Consider the following 23,554-nt stretch of genomic DNA (forward strand, 5'->3'; position numbering starts at 1 on the left):
CCAACGATGGGGCACTATTCCTCCTCCCCACTGACACCAATGATGGGGCACTATTCTCCCCACTGACACCAATGATGGGGCACTATTGGAAGGAAGGAATAGTGCCCCATCATTGGTGTCAGTGGATGAAATAGTGACCCATCATTGGTGTCAGTGAGAGGAGTAGTGCCTCATCATTGGTGTCAGTGGGAGGAATAGCACCCCATCATTGGAATACCATACTGAAATAGCATACCATATTGAAATCAAATCTGATGTTTTTTCATTTTTATTTGGTGTGCGTTGGAAGAGGGGTAGTCTTATACGGCGAGTATAGCTCAAACCCTATATTTTAACAGGAAAAGTAGGGGGTCGTCTTATACGCCCAGTCGTCCTATACGCCGGAAAATACGGTATGCTTAATTGAAAAGCTCCTTTCATGTTCTGAGTTCTGCCTGTCATCTCTTTCCACAATTTCCTGGATTCCCTGCATGCTTTGAAGCTTCTTCTCTGCTGTTTCCTTTCTGTGATTCCTATACTGACTCCGCCTCCTGAAACTCTTCCTCTAAGCACCTCTGTAGTTCAGAAGGCAGGCTCTGTGAAAAGTGTGACACAGGGCATAGTGAATAGGAGACACAGAATTCAAGAAATTAATTGTGTGTGGATCTTCACAAAGTTTACAAACTTCAAGATCATTCAGATTACTATGAGTTGGCTAGAAATAATTGAAATACAATATGGAAACGTGCTCTTTTGAACAGCTGGTTACATCTGATTCTCTGTTGTTTTTCTCCTCCACAAATGATTTGTAAACTAATTTCAGTTAATGGGTGACAAAGGCAGCATGGCCACAACTCCCACTGATCAGAAACAGGTTTTTCACTTTCTAGGTTTAACAACAAAAAAAGAGTCCTGTGCAAAAGTCTGAAGCATTGAAGTAGAACTCCAGGAAAATAAATCGGCATTAATTGGGGATGTACATGTAATCTGTAAATTCCTTTTTTTCAAGGTGTCCTCTGCTGAGAACACTGCTATAAAAATGTCCCCTCTTTGCATTGAAGTTACTAGGGGGCATTTTTGCATTAAAGTCAATATAGATGCGACTACATGAAAGTCTGAGATGCAATTTTGCACTGAAGTCACTAGCGTGTTTTTTCATTAAAGTCAATAGAAACACGACTTTGAATGAAAGTCTATGAGATGCAATTTTGCATCAAATTCACTAGGGTGTGTTCTTGCATGAGAGTCTATCAGACGCAATTTTGCATTGAAGTCACTAGGGTCGTTTGTGCATTGAAGTCAATGAGGATGCGACTTTGCATGTAAGTCTATGAGAAGCGATTTTGCATTGAAGTCACTAGGGGGTGTTATTGCATGAAAATCCATGAGACACGACTTTGTATTGGCACCTTTTTTCCTATCAGCATTTTGCCAATAATACTATTTTCAGCCATTATGTTTCGGCTGCCGATATATCGGGACATCCCTAGTTATGAGCAGTAGTACTTCATTTCAAATGGTGCATACAAGAGCAGAAAGACAGAAACCTGAAGGCAGTGGATGGACCGCGGAGAGTAGAACTTAGTTAGTAAATGTACCTACCATGAAGCGAAGGTTAAAGAATATGTAAACCTAACATTTCATATTCCTGATATGTGCCTGCTGTGCATTGTACTATACTATATACAAATGTATAATGTTCTCTTTGTATTGCTTCCTTTGTGTGAAATACATAGTGTTCCTGCCACTCCTTTTGCTTTCTATTAAAAACTGACCACGCTAGGCAAAAGAGTATGGCATGGCTAGTGTTCTGGCTGTGTTGGGAGCTAATCCAACAATCAGGCTTGTGCTGCCTGCCCCCCTGCCTGGCATTTAGTAGGAAGACCAGTGTATTGCTGTGTTTCTCCTGTTTCTCAACAGAGGGAATGTGATAACTTATAATAAAAAAAATAAAATAAAAAGGAGGTATTTTTAATGTTTATATATATATATAGATACATGTTTTGCCTTTCAGTTTTAACAGTCCTGTCCAGACCGCGGCACACCCCCTGCAGCCTTAATGGACTCTTCTCCTCCTCCCGCTGCAGCTGTTAGAAATCGGGAGGAATGGCAAGGTGGACTCCTATTCTGTATGTACTCTTCTGCTGCCGCTACTGCTGTTGAAGTCACAGCAGGGAAGAGGGCAGGAGGAATGGAAGGAAGGGCTCCTCTTCTGAAATGTACCGGCTTGCCGCCGCGGAACTCATGGCAAGCAGGAGGACAGGAGACACTGCAGATCTACAGGGGGAACAGGGAAGGGGGTCACTCACTTTTTAACATGAGTTGGGCAGCTCCTGCCCTCAGTGGAAACCTTTTGAGCCCCCCGCCCTCCTCCCTACTCTGAGTTCAGCGGTGGCAAGCTGGTACATTCATAAAAGGAGTCCTTCCTTCCATTCGTCCCACCCTCCTCCCTGCTCTGAGTTCAGCAGTGGCGGCGGCAAGCTGGTACATTCAGAAGAGGAGTCCTTACTTCCATTCCTCTTCCCTGCTGTGACTTCAACCTCACGACAGTGGTAGGAGAGTACATACAGAACAAGAGTCAACCCTGCCATTCCTCCCGCCCTTCACAATGCATAAGGTATAGAGATTATGGGGTAGAGGGGGCTGTGATATTAGATGGTGTGATATCAAATGAGGGATCTATGATATAGGGGGCTATGAGATTGGGGAACTGATATGGGGGAGTGATGTGGGGGGCTATGAGAGGGGGAAGCTGTGATATGGGGGGCTGTGAAGTGAGAGGGGGGGGAGCTGTGATATGGGAGGCTGTGATAGAGGGGAAGTTGTGATGATGGGGGAGCTGTAATACTGGGGAACTGTGATGTGAGAATATGGGGGGCTGTAATGTGAGGAGAGCTGTGATATGAGGGAACTGTGATGTTAGAGAGGGAGCTGTGATATTGGGGGTTGTGATGTGAGAGCAGAGAGCTGTGATATGAAGGATCTGTGATGTGGGGGGTTGTGAATGAAAGGGGGACAGTGATGTCAAGGAAAGACTGTATGTGAAAGGGGGCTGTGATGTAAGCGGGGCTATAATGTTGGGGGGCTGTGATGGGAAAGGGGGGACTGAGGACAATAATGTAAAGGGGGCTGTGATTTGAAAGACCTGAGTAATAGAAGAAAAATGAGTTTCGAACCTCTGCAGAAAAAAAATGTTACCAACCGGACCTCCGTGAATTTTAATTCAGTAGCCCTGACATATACTCATCTCCCTAAATACTACATACCTTCCTAAAGCACTCCACAATCGGAACAAAAGTTGTTGCTCATGCTGACCAATCAGGTTTGTTTACAATCTGCAGCTGTTTGACATGAACAAAAAGAAATGTAAAACTCCAGTTATTCTGAACAATAAAAAGGGAAGAGTCACAAAGGGAAGCTCATAATAGGAGGAAGGATAAAATAGGAAAACCTCATAGACCACTACAGTATGTGCAACAGCCACCACATCTGTATATGTTTTCATTACTTCCATTTTTCTGTTAATATTGCCCCTATTCCTTTACTGTTTAGAAACTTGTTTAAATCTTTTCCCTCATCAATCTAAAATCTGCATGAATTTTAAGTGGAACTAACCTGCATCTCAGCACCAAAAAACAAAAATGCTATTTAATTCCTTTTTAATATTAAAAGCAAACTCACACATCGATTCGTGTCTCCAAGATTTATTTTGAAGAACACCCCCCTAGCATTTCCATGGCCATCTTGAGTAAGGGCAGATGATTCATGTAGAATTTACTTTCTGGAATCCATTTGCCCTTGGCTCAGGCATGCAGGCAGAAGGGTGCATTTAGCTGAGGAAACCCCTCCTCCCCTCCTGAAGATTCCTGGGATGACAGTAGCTGACATGTTAAAGTAAAAAAAAAAAAAAAGTAAAATATAATATACAGTACTTTCCTATCTATTTACTAATGCTAGCAGCATAGGAATACAAATAGTCAATGTTGATTGAGAAAGTAACATTCTGCTTTAAAGTGAACTGAACAAAAAAAAAATAGCACAATAATGAATTTCTTGAACTCCGATGCATACTCTATACAATAGACAGCTCTCAAAGGTTTCAGTTTTTCATATTATGTGATGGTGCACATGCACTGTTCTATAATCTGGAAACATTTCTGAAAAACCCTTGACAAAACATAGCTGGATGTATACCAAATAGTCTCCTAATTCTTTCTCCCCTTGTATTTCTAAATTCCCAACACCATAGATCTGCTGAGAAGGATGCTCCATTTAATAACTGGTCTATATTGTCAGCAGAAATTTCCCATCATAGTAACAAAATAAAGCACACATGCAAGAGAAAAAAAAAAAAAAAAGAAGAGGTTTCTGATCAGGGTGACTACAATAACTCAACACCGTATGGGCAAACAGAGCTTCGTATGTGAAATCCAGGAGCAAGCCAAATGCATAGCTATTGCACTGACTGAGGCGGTTTCTGGTTTCATATACTTAATTTCAAAGGATGACTGGCCACTCATATCTAGCATGGTGCACTTTCCATTTTCTACACCGCATGAGTACAGAACTCAAACTCTACTGTCAGTATCTACTTCCTATCGTTAACCCCTGCAATGCTCACTATAAACTAGCTTCTGGCTCACAAATGGGACTGCCTTGAAGAAAAGATCTATAGCTACATCAAATACAAGAATTTAACCACGGAGCAAACTTTATCATATTTGATCAACATGATATTTAACAAGTTTATGGCCAAAGGTTACTGAAGCCTGGATACCCATACAAAATGTTCAATACTGCTATATTTGCTGAAGTGCTGGCCCGGTAAGGGCAAGAATTGGTTTTCTTGTCAATCCAACAAGAGTTAGGCTTGTTGGACTCACATTTAACAAATCGGTCAAAATCTCATTGATTGTATGAATGTATTTACAATGCCTTGAAAAAATATTCATACTCCTTAAATTTTCCACATTTTGTCACGTTACAACCAAAAATGTAAATGTATTTTATGTGATATACCAACACAAAGTGGCACATAATTGTGAAGTGGGGCACCACCTGCCTGGAGTTTGCATGTTCTCCCTGTGCCTGTGTGGGTTTCCTCCGGGTACTCCGGTTTCCTCCCACACTCCAAAGACATGCTGGTAGGTGAATTAGCTCCTGTCTAAATTGTCCCTAGTATGTGTATGTATGAATGTAAGTTAGGGACCTTAGATTGTACACCCCTTGAGGGTTAGAGACTGATGTGAATGTACAATATATATGTAAAGCACTGCGTAAACTGACGGCGCTATATAAGTACCTGAAATAAATAAATAAATAAGTGGAAGGAAAATGATAAACGGTTTTTCAATTTATTTACAAATAAACATCTGAAAAGTGTGGCGAGCATTTGTATTCAGCCCCCTTTACTCCCCTAACTAAAATCTAGTAGAACCAAATGCCTTCAGAAGTCACCTAATTAGTAAATAGAGTCCACCTGCGTGTAATTTAATCTCAGTATAAATACAGCTGTTATGTGAAGCCCTCAGAGGTTTATTAGAGAACATTAGTGAACAAACAGCATCATGAAGGCTAGGAAACACACCAGACAGGTCAGAGACAAAGTTGTGGAAAAGTTTAAAGAAGGGTTAGGTTATAAAAAAAATATCCCAAGCTTTGAACATCTCATGGAGCACTGTTCAATCCATCATCCGAAAATGGAAAGAATAAGACACAACTGCAAACCTACCAAGACATGGCCGTCCACCTAAATTGACAGGCCAAGCAAGGTAACTCTGGAGGAGCTTCAGAGATCCACAGCCAAGGTGGGAGAATCTGTCCACAGGACAACTATTAGTGATGCACGTCACAAATCTGCCCCTTATGGAAGAGTGGCAATTAGAAAGCCATTCTTGAAAGGATGCCATAAGATGTCTCGTTTGTGGTGTCTCCCACATGGCTTCTCGCAAACTGCACACATGTGGAAGAAGGTGCGCTGGTCAGATGAGACCAAAATTTAACTTTTCACCCCAAAAGCAAAACGCTATGTGTGGCGGTAAACTAACACTGCACATCACCCTGAACACACCATCCTCACCGTGAAACATGGTGGTGGCAGCATTATGTTGTGGGGATGCTGTTCTTCACCAGGGACAGGGAAGCTGGTCAGAGTTGATGGGAAGATGGATGGAACAAAATACAGGGCAATCTTAGAAGAGAGTCTGCAAAAGACTTGAGACTGGGGTCTCACCTTCCAGCAGGACAACGACCCTAAACATACAGCCAGAGCTACAATGGAATGGTTTAGATCAAAGCATATTCATGTGTTCAAATGGCCCAGTCAAAGTCCAGACCTTAATCCAATTGAGAATCTGTGACAAAACTTGAAAATTGCTGTTCACAGATGCTCTCCATCCAATCTGACAGAGCTTGAGCTATTTTGCAAAGAAGAATGCGAAGAAATTTTACTGTCTAGATGTGCAAAGCTGGTAGAGACATACCCAAAAAGACTTGCAGCTGTAATTGCAGTAAAAGGTGGTTCTACAAAGTATTGACTCAGGGGGGCTGAATACAAATGCACGCCCCACTTTTCAGATATTTGTAAAAATATGTGAAAACCATTTATCATTTCCCTTCCACTTCCCAATTATGTGCCACTTTGTGTTGGACTATCACTTAAAATCCCAATAAAATACATTTACGTTTTTGGTTGTAACATCACAAAATGTGGAAAATTTCAAGAGGGTATGAATACTTTTTCAAGGCACTGTATAGGACGTGTACTGATTAGTGGTCCAATTAACAGCAGTCTTATATCAGCCTTGCTTGTGTCATTGTTTTTAATATAATGTTTAGTAAAATTGATTTGTTGCTCTTTGGTGCCTAGAAAATCCCATTCTTTTGGACTTAAGCCTAAGTCTATATTTTGCAAATGTTGGGGATGTGGCACCTTGGCCTACTACAGATTCTGCTACACAATTATAGTGTATATATTACTTCAACAGTTGCAGCCTGCCAGCTGGTCTGTCACAGTGAACCGCTCCCTGCAATGAAGAATGACAGTTGAGCCAGAAGTCTTCTTTGTAAATATATTCATTTGATCACTGTGATTGGCTTTTCTTTGTAAATATATTCATTTGATCACTGTGATTGGCCGTTGATCAGAGTGGTTCCCAATCAATAGTTGAGAGCATAGTCACATTTTCAATCTTTCCTTCTCTACTAACATCATCTCCAACCCTCTAAAACATGGGCAATGCACCCCTATGCTTAAAAAGCCCTCATTGGAACCCAGAAGCCTGAACATTGTAAGAACCACCCCCTTGAACCAGTTTACCACCATGATTCTATTACTAAACAACCATCTGAGTTGCTACCTCACCGATAACCAGAATGTAAGGCAGTCAAGAAGTTTTCCACCTGGAACACTCCACAGATACTGCCCATCTAAAACCCTCTAACAACTTACTGTTTTAACCAATGGCCACTGGTCCATTTTCTATCTACATCTCTGGTCAGCTGACCTCACATGGCTTCAAAACCAGCTCTATGCTGATAGAATGAAAATCTCCCTACTCCTCAGTTAACCCCTGTAGTCTGTATTATTTATTTTATTATTATTTCAAAAACTGAGCTCATATTATCCCCCCTACACACATGTTTCTATCAAGATCAACAGCACAACTACCCTTTCTTCCCCTCATGCCAGGGTGCTAGGTATAATCCTGGAGAGTCAATACAAAAGGGATAACAGGCGCATGGTGTCGAAGTCCATGTATGTTTGATGAGTTTCAAATGGGCAGGGGTAAAGGTAGTCCAGTAGGCACTAAGGGAAAGCTGCGTAGGAGCGAAGCATAACTCTGCAGAAGGGAAACAAAGAAACACAGCACCTCTAAGTGTGTACTGTGAAGGCATTTAATAGAAAGATAAGTAGTAACTCACATCTTAGAATTTAAAAACAGGCTCATGGGTAAGAGGGTGAGATGTCTGTAGCAGCTGTTGTTGTGTGACTTATCCAAAGAGGAGATCGATTGAGTCCGCCAGCAAGTGGTGCTGTGCATATGCAACATGGATGGTATGCCTGGTGGAATCTCCAAGGTGTCTGCCAGCAGATGGTGCTGTGCATATGCAACATAGATGGTGAAGCCTGGCAGAGTCTCCAAGATGTCCGGGATCAGCACATGCACTGCATTTTGATGACGTCAGATGCCACATGTGCTGATCCCGGACATCTTGGAGACTCTGCCAGGCGTTGCATACTGATTTAAACTTAAGAACAAACCTACAGAACTCATCTTGTTTGTGACCTGGGAACTTCCTGTATGTAATCTCAAAACTAGGATTCTGAGCTGATGCTAATGCTACCCCCCAAGCAGAGGGCATCATACTAAGAAACAATAATATACAGATTGCGGACAGGAAGCAGTAAACGACTAGACTTAGGCTGGCCAAACATTATGCAACTTTCTTGTACAGATTCTGTACTATCTCCTTTAAATTTACCTTCAACCATGTAGTGCAATGGCCTGCCTGATTAGATACAAATTGAAGTGATATTTAGGTTTGACCTCATGTTATATGGTTTTTTGGTAAATCTAACGGAAAATTGTATAATGTATGGCGGGCTTAACAAACAACTTCTGCTTTAATGCAATCAAATTATTTGTCTACCCAATTCATTCCCTTGACTTTCAAAGTCTTCATTTTTTTTTTATGAACGAATATGTTTTTAGTAAAACACTGTGCATTTTGTACTTACATTTTCTGGAATAAATTACTTTTAAATACTACACTACGGGCACCTGTTTTTTGGTTCCCAATTGGAGCTACTAAACTTGCAGGACACCCCTACTGATCCAACATCCAGAGGGAGGGAACCCTGTATCCAGGCTGAGCACCCATCCATCCTTAAGAGGACCTCTGGACCCAGCAGATTTCCACAATATCCCAAGACTTGATGACCAATCCATAGATGGAAGCTCACCTATATATTCCGCCGACTTAAAGAGATCCTGGTGGTTATTGATTATATGTGCATTATCTATGCGCTTCTGGTGAGTGCGCAATTCTATTATCGGTTCCTGTCACAAGCCTGTCTTTGAAATCTGCTGCTGAAGTGGATCATCCATTTAATATATATTATACGAACTATTTAATCCATTGGATATATATATTAACACACCTTTTATTATATTTATTAAGCGCTACACTTTATTTTTCTGGGTTTATTTGAAGGTTTACTGTGATTGCCTTTTAGTGTTTCAGCTGCTGAGCGCTCACTTTTATCTATTTTATTTAAGTGAATGGGGGAAGTGCAGGTGCTGCAGAATTTGTGGGCTGCCAATCCGGATTTGCAGGCATATCCAGAAGGATACTAGGGGCTCTACAGGCCTGTGTGTGAATTCTTGGTGGTTGCAGGACACTACTTGTGCTTGCCACTGCACTAGCTTGTACTGCACTTATGGGACCACATCACCAAGTGATACTGCAGGGCTGGTATGTGAAAGACCAGGATGTACTAGGCCGCTGGTGCTCGCCAGTTCACCAAAAGGTAGAGCGGCATTATTACTGGAACTCTGCTGCATATGAGAATCATCACGCGATTGTAACATCTCAGCAACCTGGGAACGGGGTCGGGTACGCCTGACCTTAGCAGGGACCTCTTTTCCATCGTCTGAGCCATCTGTCAGGGTGCTGCTGTTGTCTACAGGTTTGTATTCTGAGGCTGATTCTTTCAGTGAGGCTTCCCCTTTGCTCTTATCTGACATGCTCAAAATCCTGTAGGCCTCTTCACTAACTCTAGTGAAGAGGCCTACAGGATTTTGAGCATGTCAGATCTTTCGTTAGACATTTTGGCAACTAAATTTATAGGTACCTAGTTCAACTCACGGGAAAAAGAGCACCTGGCTGTCCGGGACTGCTTGAACAGCTACAAAAAAATTTACTTGCAAGTGCTAACAGAGATTAGGCCTGATTCTGCGAACCCTGTGGTTTTGTTTGCAATATATCAAGTGACAGTGATCTACTGACACTGCACATGCTGGGGGAGGGGAAGGAGCATAGAGCTAAGCGCAGATGCTGGCAGGTGTCGGGGCTAATCTCACTAACGCTGAATTTTTGGGGACGCTATACTAATGTGAATGCTGGTATATTGCTGATCTGATCAAAGATATTGATCCGTTCAGACACTATACTGGCAATGGAGGTTTATTGTGTATGTGAGCGTGTTCCTGGCAATCAAGGGGTTAAATGTGATGACTGGTGTAATGAAGGGCAATCTGACGCTATCTGGGATGGATGCTAACGCTATCTGAAGTCGCCAGTGACGCTAGTACAGTGTACAGATTTTTTTTACTGATCACTGTATTAATGAAACTAATGACAGAGCAGTAAAAGGGTTAATGGGGGGGGGGGGGGGGGTTCAAGGGGTTAAATGTGACCTATGTGTGTTCTAACTGAATTTTGCGTGCTGCTTTTACTCACGTGTCTTCTTTCTTCTCTCTCTGGGACGGAATGCGTAAACACAGGTACAGGAAAATCTGTGATAGGCCAGGGATCGATCATCCGATTTAGACCGAATATCAGAATATCACTTGCCTAAATCAGAGGATTGATCCCTTGGGCCCCCCCCCCATCCGCAATCACCGTGGGAGCATAAATCGCACATATATACGTGATTTTTGCGCACCCGTGCCACCCTGTAGCAGGATTACTGCTATAGGGCGGACGGTAAGCGGTTAAGGTTAGGGTTAGCATAATAAAGTGTTAAATGATAGGGAGTAGGTTAAGAGTTCTGTGTCATGGGGAGAATATGTATTAACCGTTTCTCAACCCCGCTACAGTCGAAGACAGCTACAGCGTGGTTGTCCAGTTTTGGGAGGGCATCCATGGACGTCCCCCGAGAACGCTATCCCTGCATGCCCCCAGAGGCGTGCACCCAGCGCTGTCGGTGATCCTACGGACACAGCTGATCACATGATGAGGTAAAAGGCCAACCACAGTGCCCTTTTACCATGTGATCAGCTGTGTCCAATGACACAGCAGATCACAAAGTAAATACAGTTGCCGGATATTGGCAGCACTTTACTCACGCTGTGACAGTACTGCCAATAACCGGCAAATCTGTCAGGGGAGAGCTGAACTGTTAATCAGTGCCTGATTATCAGTGCCGCCCGTCATTGCCCAGTAGTGCCGCCTATCAATGCCCAACAGTGCCTTCAGTCAGTGCCCAGCAGTACCACCGTCAGTCAGTACTGCCTATCTGTGCCCATCATTGCTGCATATCAGTGATCATCAGTGTCTTCTCATCAATGGCCACCAGTGCCGACTCATCAACGCCCATCAATGCTAGCTATCAGTGCTGCCTCATCAGTGCCCATGAGTCCTGCCTATCAGTGCAGCCTCATCAATGCACATCAGTGAAGGAGAAAAATTACCTCTTTGAAAAATGTTTTGCTCTTTGTTTATAGTGCAAAAAAAAAACCCCAGTGGCGAGTACATACTACCAAAAGAAAGCTCTCTGTGTGAAAAAAAATTCATATGGGTACAGTGTTGCATGACCACGCAATTGTCCTTCAAAGTGCAACAGCACTGAATGCTGAAAATTGGCCTGGGCAGGAAGGGGGTGAAAGTGCCTAGTGCCTGTTTTGAAGGATAAGTTCACCTTTTAGCAAAAAATAATAAATGCATATATTTTTTTTCAGGTAAAAAAATGTGCCTTTATTATTTTTGTCTACAGAAGCCTGGAAAGCATTGCACCAGCGATCAGTAGATCGCTGATGCCATGCAGGTCTCCTGAAGACCTGCCAAAATATCTGCTTGTAATCAAAACATTCAAAATGCCTCAAGGTCTATGTACTAATAATCTGGGAGTCCATAATCCAAAATTCAAATATATAAACAAGCAATAAAGATTAGTTATGGACTTAACCAAGATTAGTGGTTTTTTTGTATTGTTAATGATAAAAAAAATCAATCATCAAAGGTTGGTAGTCACAGCACATGAACAATTCCTTTAATTATACAAAGACATGCAAAATATAAAAGCAAGCCACACTCCATAAGTCTCACTTGCTCCCCACAATGGGGGCTGGTTATTGCCATATATTATACGTAGGTTAAAGTCTCTTAGGTTGACCATAACTGCTCAGCATATTAAATGTAAGTGTCCCTAAATCATCTTACATAGTTACATAGTTAGTCCAGCTGAAAAAACACAAAAGTCCATCCAGTTCAACCATAGAGAAAAAAAAAGTTATAATCCTATACCCACAGTTGATACAGAGGAAGGCAAAAAAAACCCAGCAAAGCACAATCCAATTTGCTCCTGCTGAGAAAAAAATTCCTTCCTGATCTTCAAGGATAAATATCTCTTAAATCACAAATCAATGCCACTCAGAGAAAAATGTACTTCGTTAGATCTCTATAAGAAAAGTAACAATGTGTAGTCCAGAGGAGGATGCCTTGTAAAGAGCATATTCATAATTACTCCTCTCTTACACTGACGTTGTAGCTATGTTGGTGCCCCAATGGAGGCAGATATTAGATGGTCTCAGAGTAGTTTCCATGCTTGATGTAATCCAGAGGAGGAATTGATTGAACTGTAAAAAATCCTTACCTCCCTCCAGCGTTTATCGAATAAGAGTGCTGTCCAGGGGAGCATTGGTATGTAGATGAATCACTGAAACCTCCCTCACATCAATATGAATTGTTTGTAAAGAGTCTAGTCCAGACAAACAAACTCATGAGTAATCAATTGGGTAACTTTTCCATATAAAAAGAGGCAGTCCATACATGTATCATGTGCAGAGATCCCTCAGGAGTGAAAGAGTTCAGAGCAGTAACTTATGCTGTTGGCATCAAAGCAAGTCATGGGAGACCAAGGAGTGAGGGGATAGCCATCTTGACCAGTTTTGCTGGGGTACCCGGCTGCCTCATAGGTAGGCTCAGGTTTGTCGGCATGCCTTATGGACTGGGCCCTTAAGATGGCCACCCTGTCTTCACCACGCATGTGCAATGCATCATGACATCATGACGCAATGACGTCACGCGCATGCGCGGTACAGCGAGCGCCATCTATGAAGGAACAGAAGTACCTAAGAACAAACTGCAAACAGCAGAAAACCCCACAAGTGCCACCCTAGTGGCCACTGTAATATCCACATGTGTAATTAATTTAAATGTAAATCATTTCACCTTGCAAGATATATTCAATCATGGGATAAATAAAATATCATTTATTAGGGCCCAATCCATGGCGGACCAAACAATAAATTAAACGAAATCACAAAAAAAAAAAGGTTAGTTCCAAAATATGTGCTAAAAGCTGAATATCTGCTTGCCGTACGTGATGTACAAGCAAGTAGATATTCTTACAGGAAGCTTCAATGAACTACCACGGCGCTCCACAGCGCTATGGTAGTTCAATGAAAACTACAAGCCAACAGCCGCTAAGGCTGTCGGGACTTGTAGTTCATTCATTCATTCATGGAAGTCCGTGAATGAATGATGCGGCTGTGTGGGTGGAGCCCCGCTGTTTTCAAATTTGACAGAGTACGGGGAGACTTCTCTCTGTACTATCTGTCAGAGGGAGAGGGGGCAGCAGCTGCAGCTATGGGATCATGTTACATTTTCCACTCTAAAAATGGGTGAAACATGTAACATGTTCCAAAAGGTGAACCTATCCTTTAACCCTCAAACTAATTTAATCGAATTTTCTTTGGAAAAGATAAAACCCTTCAAATTTAACTTTATGCTGCAGCATCAGTGTGATACTGCAGCTGTCCCATATCAGCTTTAAAGTGGTTGTAAAGGCTGAAAGCTTATTACCTTCATGCATTCTAAGCTTGAAGGTAAAAAAACCTTCAGTGTGCAGCAACTCCCCCAGCCCCTCCAATACTTACCTGAGCCCCATCGTGATACAGAGATGTGCATGAGAGCCTTGGCTCTCCTCATTGGATGACACAGCAGCTGAAGCCATTTGCTCCCACTGCTGTCAATCACAGCCAGTGGGCCAATGAGGAGAGAAAGGGGTCAGGGCTAGGGCACGCAGAGCAGCGGCTCGAAAGCGAGCCTGTTTGGGTGTCCCCAGAGGAAGCTGCTTGGGGTAGGCAAGTATAACTTTTTTTTAAAAATTTTTTATTGCCTTTAATATCCATTTACGCTCGAGAACTGAATGAGGAAACCGAGAACTGAGCAGTCAATGGCCAACATGGTGATCAGAGTGGAGAGCAGTGACTGGAGTGCCGGGCTGAGGATGGGACATGAGCAGTTGGCTACAGCTCTCAGCATGGTGAGCTATCAATCAGGCAGTTGGGTGGACCTTGACAATATTATCAGGATCTTTCCAGGGCCTGAAGCGGCTCTGCCACATAAGCTGATAGTGGACAACAGCGCGCTATTGGCAGATTCTGAATCACAGGAGGGCAAAAAGTAAATGCACTCTTGTCACCCACAAGAGAAGTATGGCCAAAATGTTATGGTCATACATCCCTTAAGACATTATTTTAGATTAATACCCAATTAGTCTCTGAGGAATAGACTTACAGTGAGATAGACATTATACCAGCGACCTCCATTTTGACAGTCTTACTTCCACTTTACTTTTAATAGTTGTACACGTGTCTAAATAGGCACCATACTTTTATCCAGTGCACATACAGTAGCAATAAACTTGCTTAGGCACATGAAATACAGTGGTAAGGAAGCTTGTGCTGAGGGGTGTGGCTATTACTCAGTTATGCCAGCAAAGTTAAAAGTATAAAGTATTATCAGGCAACAATAAATCATAAAATACAGGGCGACAGGATTATAAAAAGAGATAAAAAAGGTGTAAGATTTAAATTGGACTTTTGTTATTAAAAATGCAGTCAGTAGGGAAGTAAAGTGATAGGGGGGTGCTATAATGTTAAAGATACTTTGGTGAGTTGCTGGATTTACACAATTAAAAAAGCATTTGGCAATCTACGCTACCAAGCCAGAGAGATCACAAACTGGAAAAAGTTAAAAATTTTATTTTACATTACAAATTATACATTTAAGCCTATTCAATGTCTTTCAAACATCCACAGACATGTTATAATTAACTCCTTGGCATATTATCATTGGTTGTGCAAAAACAAAAATCATGACAGACAAAGTATATGAAAGAACTACCTGTGATGACCGTAGGTCATAATCTTTAATTTTCAAAATGTAAACATAATGTTGAAAGAGCATCTGACTGGTTCCTCTTTACAGAAAAAAATAGACTCTTCTGAATAGGCAGAGAGGAAGCAGGTTCATAATATAATGAAAGTGAGGTATGGAGGACAGGTTACCTTGTTTTTGGTTGAGGTCTGCAGGAAGATGTGGAGAGTGGGAGCTGTGACTGAATGGCTCGTTGTTGAATGGAATGAGAGGTGTGAGTGGATGGACCCCATGCGATGGCTGGACCACAGGAACCTTAGTGGACTAGAAGACAAAATAACAAAATCACCTGTAAAACCCACATGTTTAGAATACAAATTTTACATCTGGTAAAATATTTAAAATGTATCAAAAGGCAAAACCTAAAGCAAAACTGAACCCATCGATTTAAAAGTTTCAAAAACTAACTCCCAGCCTGCCGGGAATGATAACGGTCATGTTTGCTTTTGCTCTCAACCACACTGTCAAACCATCAAATGGCTGGTGTCATAATTGATCACACGTGCAGCATCATGGCAATTGCAGATTGCAAAGGCTAAGATAGCAGCTTCTGTGGCTGAAAAGGATAGGAAGGTTTAGTTCATCTTTACGTTTTGCATAGAATACAAAGGGTAGTCTCCAAAGCGTACTTTCGATTCATTTTAGGCTAGGTTCACACTACTGAACTGAGATTTGATCAAAATTTCAGTGAGATAATTTTGTATAACTTGGTTGTATTTTGACGCGTTTTTGATACTAGCACATTTTTAATTGGGGGAAGGAGACTAGATGCTGGTTTTTAAGGAGCTGGCACCTGCTGGTGTCCACACAATCAGCAAGTCATCACTGCTGTCATTTGAGGAATAATTATAAACCATTTTCCCATTTAGCCTATAAAATAGTTTTTAATGCCCCTTGTTGAGTCTAACTAAATAAATACTACACAACCACTGTTTAATATAGAAAACTGGAATACGTATGCAAGTTGAAACTGACTTGTACACAGAACAGAAGAATAACTCCAACATATGATGTTATATTTAACTGATTATAATCTGCATTACAATTAAATTTTTAATAGTTTCATTATTCAGCATCCTTGTCTCATTTAACATTTTTTTATACCCAACTGATCAATAATTTCAATAGCTATCCTACACCTTACTATGCCACCTTAATCGTTTTTGTCACCTAGGGCTGTGTAATAAAATTGATCTTTTAGAAAAAACCGACCCATACATTTCCACACTCTGTTTATAAGCAGATAAACACCATTAAATGAATACAGTATAAAAAAAAAATAAAAAATTATATATATATATATATACATACATATACATATACACACATACACACAGTTTTGAAATTGAAAATATGTAACGGATACCAAAAAATGCACTTTTATTGACGGATGATGATCATATGAAGCCATTTATTATCAAATAGTTGTTTGGCTTCTTTTTAAATCATAACAACAGAAATCACCCAAATGGCCATGATCATAAAGTTTACAAACCCTGGAATGTTTGGCCTTGGTACAGACACACAAGGTGACACACGGTTAAAATGCCAATTAGAGGTTAATGTCCCACATCTGTGGCTTTTTAAATTGCAATCAGTGTCAGTGTATAAATAGTCAATGAGTTTGTTAGCTCTTAAGTGGAAGCACTGACTAGGCTAGATACTAAGTCATGGGGATCAGAAAAGAACTGTCAAAAGTCCTGCATGAAAAGATAATGGAGCTTTATAAAGATGGAAAAGGACATATAAAGATGTCCAAAGCCTTGAATATGCCAATCAGTACTGTTAAATCACCTATTAAGAAGTGGAAAATTCGGGGATCTCTTGATACCAAGCCAAGGTCAAGTAGACCAAGAAAGATTGCAGCCACAACTGCCAGAAGAATTGTTCGGGATACAAAGGGAAACCCATAGGTAACCACAAGAAAAATACAGGCTGCTCTGGAGAAAGACAGTGTGGTTTTTTTTGAAGGAGCCCAATATGATGACACTTGAACAAAAATGACCTGCATGGTTGAGTTGCCAGAAAGAAGCCTTTACTGCATAAATGACACAAAAAAGGCCTGGTTAGGCATGTCAAGCTGTTGTCAAGCATATTGTAACTGGGCTTTTTTGTGGCATTGGTGCAGTAAAAGCTTCTTTCTGGCACCATGAACAAACAGCTCATTTTTGTTCAAGTATCACCATATTGTACTTCTTAAAAACAACCACACCATCTTTTTCCAGAGCAGCTTGCTTTTCTTTTGAGTTTGTGGGTTTTTCTTTGACAATTCTTCTGTCAGTTATGGCTGCAATCTTTCTTGGTCTACCTGACCTTAGCTTGGTATCAAGAGATCCCGGAACCTTCCACTTCTTAATAGGTGATTTAACAGTACTGATTGGCATATTCAAGGCTTTGGACATCTTTATATGTTTATATTTAAAAAGGAGCCAAACAACTATTTGATAATAAATGGCTTCATATGATAATCATGCTTCAATAAAAGCATTTTTTGGCATGATCAGTCATATTTTCAATATCAATGCCAAAATTTCACAATTTCTGCCAGGGTATGTAAACTTTTGAGCACAACTGTATGTGTGTGTGTATATAATATTATTATTATACAGGATTTATATAGCGCCAACAGTTTGCTCAGCGCTGTACATTATAACATTATAATGGGAGACAGTACACGATACAGTACAGTAACAATACGATTCAATACACGAGGGGTTCGAGGGCCCTGCTCCTTTGAGCTTACAATCTAGGAGAGAGGGGATAGTGGTACAGTAGGAAATAGCTGTGGGGGATGGAGTGGTAGGAAGAGTGGAGGAGTTCAGTAATTAGCTGAGGGCGGGGTAGGCTTCCCTGAAGAGATAGGTTTTCAGAGTGCGCCTAAAGGTGAGCAGAGTAGGTGATAGTCTGATGGATTGGGGTAGGGAGTTCCAGAGGATGGGGGAAGCCCTGGAGAAGTCCTGGAGACGGGCATGGGAGGAGGAGACCAGGGAACTAGAGACTAGGAGGTCTTGTGAGGAGCGGAGAGTACATTTTGGGTGGTATTTGGATACCAGATCGGTGATGTAGTTTGGGGCAGTATTATGAACAGCTTTATACGTCAATGTTAGTATTTTGAATTTTATCCGTTGGGCAATTGGAAGCCAGTGGAGGGATTGGCAGAGAGGGGTGGCGGATACGGAGCGGTTAGTAAGGTGGATGAGTCTGGCCGCAGCATTCAAGATAGACTGAAGCGGGGATAGCCTGCGATGAGGTAAGCCAGTGAGGAGGGAATTACAGTAGTCAAGTCGTGATATAATGAGGGAGTGAATGAGTTGCTTAGTGGTTTCCGGGGTTAGGAACGGACGTATTTTGGAGATGTTGCGGAGATGAAGTCTACATGAGTTTGTCAGCAAATGGACCTGGGGCTGGAAGGACAGATTGGAGTCTAGGATAACACCTAGTACTCTGGCTTGAGGGGAGGGACTGATGTGGTAATGTTGGTCTTGATGGAGAAGTCGGGGGGGGAGGGGGGTCGCAGGCTGGGGGGGAAAACTAGGAGCTCAGTTTTGGAAAGGATTTAGTTTGAGGAAGTGGAGTGACATCCAGTCCGATGTCGCTCAGTAAGCTTGTGATACGGGCAGAGACTGATACACACACATTTATATATATATATATATATATATATATATATATATATATATATATATATATATAAATAAAACACACACACACACACACATATACAGTTGTGTTCAAAATAATAGTACTGTGTTGAAAAAAGTGGATAAAGCTCAAAATACTTCTAATAGCTTTTATTTCCATACACACAAATGTATTGGGAACACTACACATTCTATTACAAATCAAAACATGAAGAAAAAAATATCAAATTTGTGTTGTTCCTCTAAAAAAAATTGAAGAAAAGTGAATATTAGACTGTTCAAAAAAATAGCAGTGTTTGTATTCTTCTTTACAAACTCAAACATTCACTATATAAACTAAAAATTGCTTGAAGATTTTGCTTTCCTTTGAATCACTTAATGAATATTTAGTTGTATAACCACTGTTTCTGAGAACTGCTGTACATCTGTGTTGCATGGAGTCAACCAACTTCTGGCACCTGTGAACAGGTATTCCAGCCCAGGATGAGTGGACTACATTCCACAGTTCTTCTCTATTTCTTGGTTATGCCTCAGAAACTTGCATTTTTTATGTCACCCCACAAGTTTTCTATTGGATTAAGATCCAGGGATTGGGCTGGCCACTCCATAACCTCAATCTTGTTGGTCTGGAACCAAGATGTTGCACGTTTACTGGTGTGTTTGGGGTCGTTGTCTTGTTGGAACACCCATTTCAAGGGCATTTCCTCTTCAGCATAAGGCAGCATGACCTCTTCAAGTATTCTGATGTATTCAAACTGATCCATGATCCCTGGTATGCGATAAATAGGCCAAACACCGTAGTATGAGAAACATCCCCATATCATGATGCTTACACAACCATGCTTCACTGTCTTCACAATGTACTGTGGCTTGAATTCAGTGTTTGGGGGTCGTCTGACAAACTGTCTCCGGCCACTAGACCCAAAAAGAACAATCTTACTTTCATCAGTCCACAAAATGTTGCACCATTTCTCTTTAGGCCAGTCAATGTGCTCTTTGGCAAATTGTAACCTCTTCAGCACGTCTTTTTTTCAACAGTGGGACTTTGCGGGGGCTTCTTGCAGATAGCTTGGCTTCACATAGGCATCTTCTAATTGTAACAGTACTCACAGGTAACTTTAAGCCTTTTTTGATCTTCCTGGAGCTGATTGTTGGCTGAGTCCTTGCCATTTTGGCTATTCTTCTATCCATTTGCATGGTAGTTTTTCGCTTTCTTCCACGTCTTTCAGGTTTTGGTTGCCATTTTAAAGCATTTACAATCATTTTAGCTGAGCAGCCTATTATTTTCTGCACTTCTTTATATGTTTTCCCCTCTCCAATCAACTTTTTAATCAAGGTACGCTGTTTTTCTGAACAATGTCTGGAACGACCAATTTTCCTCAGAATTTCAGAGAGAAATGCACTGTAACCAGCATGTACAACATTTGCTGTCTTCCTTCCTTAAATAAGGGCAATAATTGTCACCTGTTTTTCTAAGAATGAATGACCTCACTAATAGAACTCCACACAATTGAACATGCCCCTTTCAATTAGTGATTCAATTACACAGAATCAGCAGAATGCATGTCATGACTGTTAGGTCTGTTGGATTTCTATTACTCTACTACACCTGCTAGTAAATTATTTGCCATGTTGAAATATCATTTCTACCAAAAACAGTGATTGATCAGGTTAGTGATGTCTGACTGCTATTATTTTAAACACAACTGTATATATGCTGTGCCTCCCTCCTGATGTGCAACCTTATATGTCACCTCTATAATGAAATATATGCTGAATGTTAAACATACACTGTCACATCAATACAAAATAAAATAAAAACACACAGCCAGTTTTTGACAAGTTCTTTATTGAAACACCCACCCCCATCCCCTCCAAAAAAAAGTCTCCAAAATAGATCCAGCGTCAATCATGATGAACACCGGCTCCTACACTGTCCATTCAGCAGGCTGGAAGTATAAATACTCTGTACTGTGCAGGATTGTCATTTTGGGAGATTTGGGCTACTTAGCATTTCCCTGAAATCTTTTTCGAAGGATGGTGATGTTACCCTGAACAAACTATTTCCCCTCATGGGGAAAAATAAGAGTACTCTGCTATTTTAGTTTAAGGTTTACTTTAACTTTTAAACATCCAGATTTTTTTTACCTTACTGATAATACTATCAGCATACCTATCCTGCTGATCTTTTGGCTTCAATACTTTGAGTCACTGACACAGAACAAGTTTGCGGATAAGGACTTTGGCCTTTCGCTGACTTTTCTGGTCTGCATACTTGATCTGGGTCAGAGACACAGAAATAAACACAGTGGGTCAACTAGCAGGCAACTAGACGGATATCAGTTTGAGAAGGAGGTCAGCAATGGCAGTCACGCTGTTCCTCTTATGGCAGGTTTACTTTTACTTTCAAGTATAAGACCCATAAAAGAGAACTTAAGGTAAAAATGAAAATTGGCATACAATTTTTGGATGAGGAGCTGTTCATATACAAATATAACCAAATCACTAAAGGGCTTTGCTAAATATACATAAGACCAGGGGGCACCAAGAGAAGAGGAATATGGTGGGTAAATGTGATGGGGGGGGGAGGCTACATATTGTACATGGAGCACACATGCAACAGTTATTGTACCCACTAATTATGCTGTAGTCTAAGGGTCAAATGCAAACATCAGCATCATCATTTTGTAAACAATGGAACATACTTAGGTTTCCTGGCTGTATGCATATGTGGCAACGCAGTGGTGGGCTTTAACATGGAGCTGCCACATACATGCATACAGCTGGAGTATCTTGTTTGTACTCACTCAAAACCACCAGCACAGTGATAGAACTGTCACCATCAACTACAAGTCACTGTTTACAATCGGGAGTGAACGAGGCAGGGCTCCTGATCATATGATCACTGACAGTCAATCACATTGATCTCATGATCAGTGTACCAAATTCCTGTGGCTGAAAAAGGGTTAAAAACACTTCATTAAAAACAGTCAGTGACTTCTTAGCAACCAACAACTGTTGACACTATAAACATTCTGGCCAGGAGTATGTAACATATAATTTAAAATAGTGCAGTGATCAGTATTATGAAATATACACCATAGTATATATAGTGCAGGGCTCAGAAATAAGATTTACAATATAGTGTACATGAAGCAGGGCCCAAAAGCAAATAATACAGTCTGGTTTGCGCAGGAGTGTGTAAAGCACAGAGCCCAAGGGTGAGAGGTATGCAATGAGCTGAGCGTGTGGGTAATGAGTGAATAATGCACAGAGTACAGGGATCAGTAATGCATAATGCATAGCATAAAACACAGGGTTCAGGACACAATGTACAGGGTTCAGGAGTGTGTAATGCATAGAGCACAGGGTTCAGGACACAATGTACACGGTTCAGGAGTGTGTAACACAAAGTGCAAGGATCATGGGCACAAGTCAGTGTACTAAGTACTTCTCTTCTCCTCCCAGTAAATTCACCCCATGACCAAATTTCCCTCTCCAAGGAGAGTTATCGTTGACTCTGAACCACTTTGAACCCTCTAACCTGGCTAGCCTGTAATAATTATTGTTATTATTATTAATAATAATAAAAAGGATTTATATAGCACCAACAGTTTGCTCAGCGCTTTACAATATAAAGACAGTAGAGAGAGTATAGAGACAATACAGCAATGATACAGTTCAATACAAGAGAGTTAGTAGGCCCCTGCTCCTTGGAGCTTACAATCTAAGAGGGAGGGGCTGGTGGCACAAAAGGTAATAACTGTGGGGGATGAAGTGATAGGAGGAATAGAAGATTCCGTTATTAGCTGAAGGCAGGATAAGCTTCCCTGAAGAGATTTTCAGAGATCACCTAAAAGTTGGCAGAGTAGGCGATAGTCGGATACGTTGGGGTAGAGAGTTCCAGAGGATGGGGCAGGCTCTGGAGAAGTCTTGGAGACTAGCATGGGAAGAGGAGACAAGGGAGCTAGAGAGCAGAAGGTCATGGGAGGAGCGGAGAGGATGGTTTGGGTGATATTTGGAGACAAGAGGTTAAGAACAGAAGTCTACAAGATTTAGACAGTGATTGGATTTGGGGCTGAAAGGCCAGATGGGAGTCTAGGATTACACCTAGTACCCTGGCATGAGGGGAGGGACTAATGGTTGTATTATTGATCTTAATGGAGAAGTCAGGGGAGGGGGCACGGGCTGGAGGGAATAGTATGAGCTCAGTATTAGAAAGATTTAGTTTGAGGAAGTGGAGTGACATCCATGCTAATATGTCACTTAGTAGGTTAGTAATGTGAGAGGAGATTGAAGGGTTGAGGTGAGGAGTAGACACATAAATTTTGTCCCCTCAGCATAGAGATGGTACTTAAAGCCATGGGAGTTTATCAAGTGACAGAGGGAGAAGGTGTAAATGGAGAAGAGAAGGTGTCCAAGGACAGAACCCTGGGGGACCCAAGAGTTATAGGTAACGCTGAGGGAGCGCTGCGATAGGTAGGGAGAGAACCAGGAGAGAGCAGAGTCGAGGAGGAGGAGGGGATGGTGAACAGTATCAAAAGACGCAGAGAGGTCAAGTAGTAAGAGTATGGAGTAGTGGCCATTGGTTTTAGCAGTTAGTAAATCATTAGTGAGTTTTAGTAGTAAATCATTAGTGAGTTTTAGTAGTAATCAAAATTACCTTAAGGGCTCTTAATTTAGAAGAAATTAAAATTTGTCTATCTAAGTGAACCAGGATTTAGAGTTGCTTAGTTACACAAAAAGTATGTGTTAACACCTGAGAG

General features: G+C 41.3%; 1 protein-coding gene across 5 annotated transcripts in view; it reads right to left on the minus strand.

Moving 5' to 3' along the window:
* TCF7 (transcription factor 7) overlaps positions 1-23,554 on the minus strand; it is a 411,229-nt gene that overhangs the window by 183,896 nt on the left and 203,779 nt on the right. For all 5 annotated transcript variants that reach the window (XM_089669958.1, XM_089669955.1, XM_089669954.1 and 2 more), the window contains exon 4: positions 15,279-15,411. In XM_089669958.1, the coding sequence (XP_089526084.1) occupies positions 15,279-15,411 (133 nt within the window). The remainder of the gene's footprint in view (positions 1-15,278; positions 15,412-23,554) is intronic.

The sequence above is a fragment of the Staurois parvus genome, unplaced genomic scaffold, assembly GCF_062004578.1.
Source record: "Staurois parvus isolate SC_StPar_1 unplaced genomic scaffold, SC_StPar_1.0 ptg000085l, whole genome shotgun sequence".
Lineage (NCBI taxonomy): Eukaryota > Metazoa > Chordata > Amphibia > Anura > Ranidae > Staurois > Staurois parvus.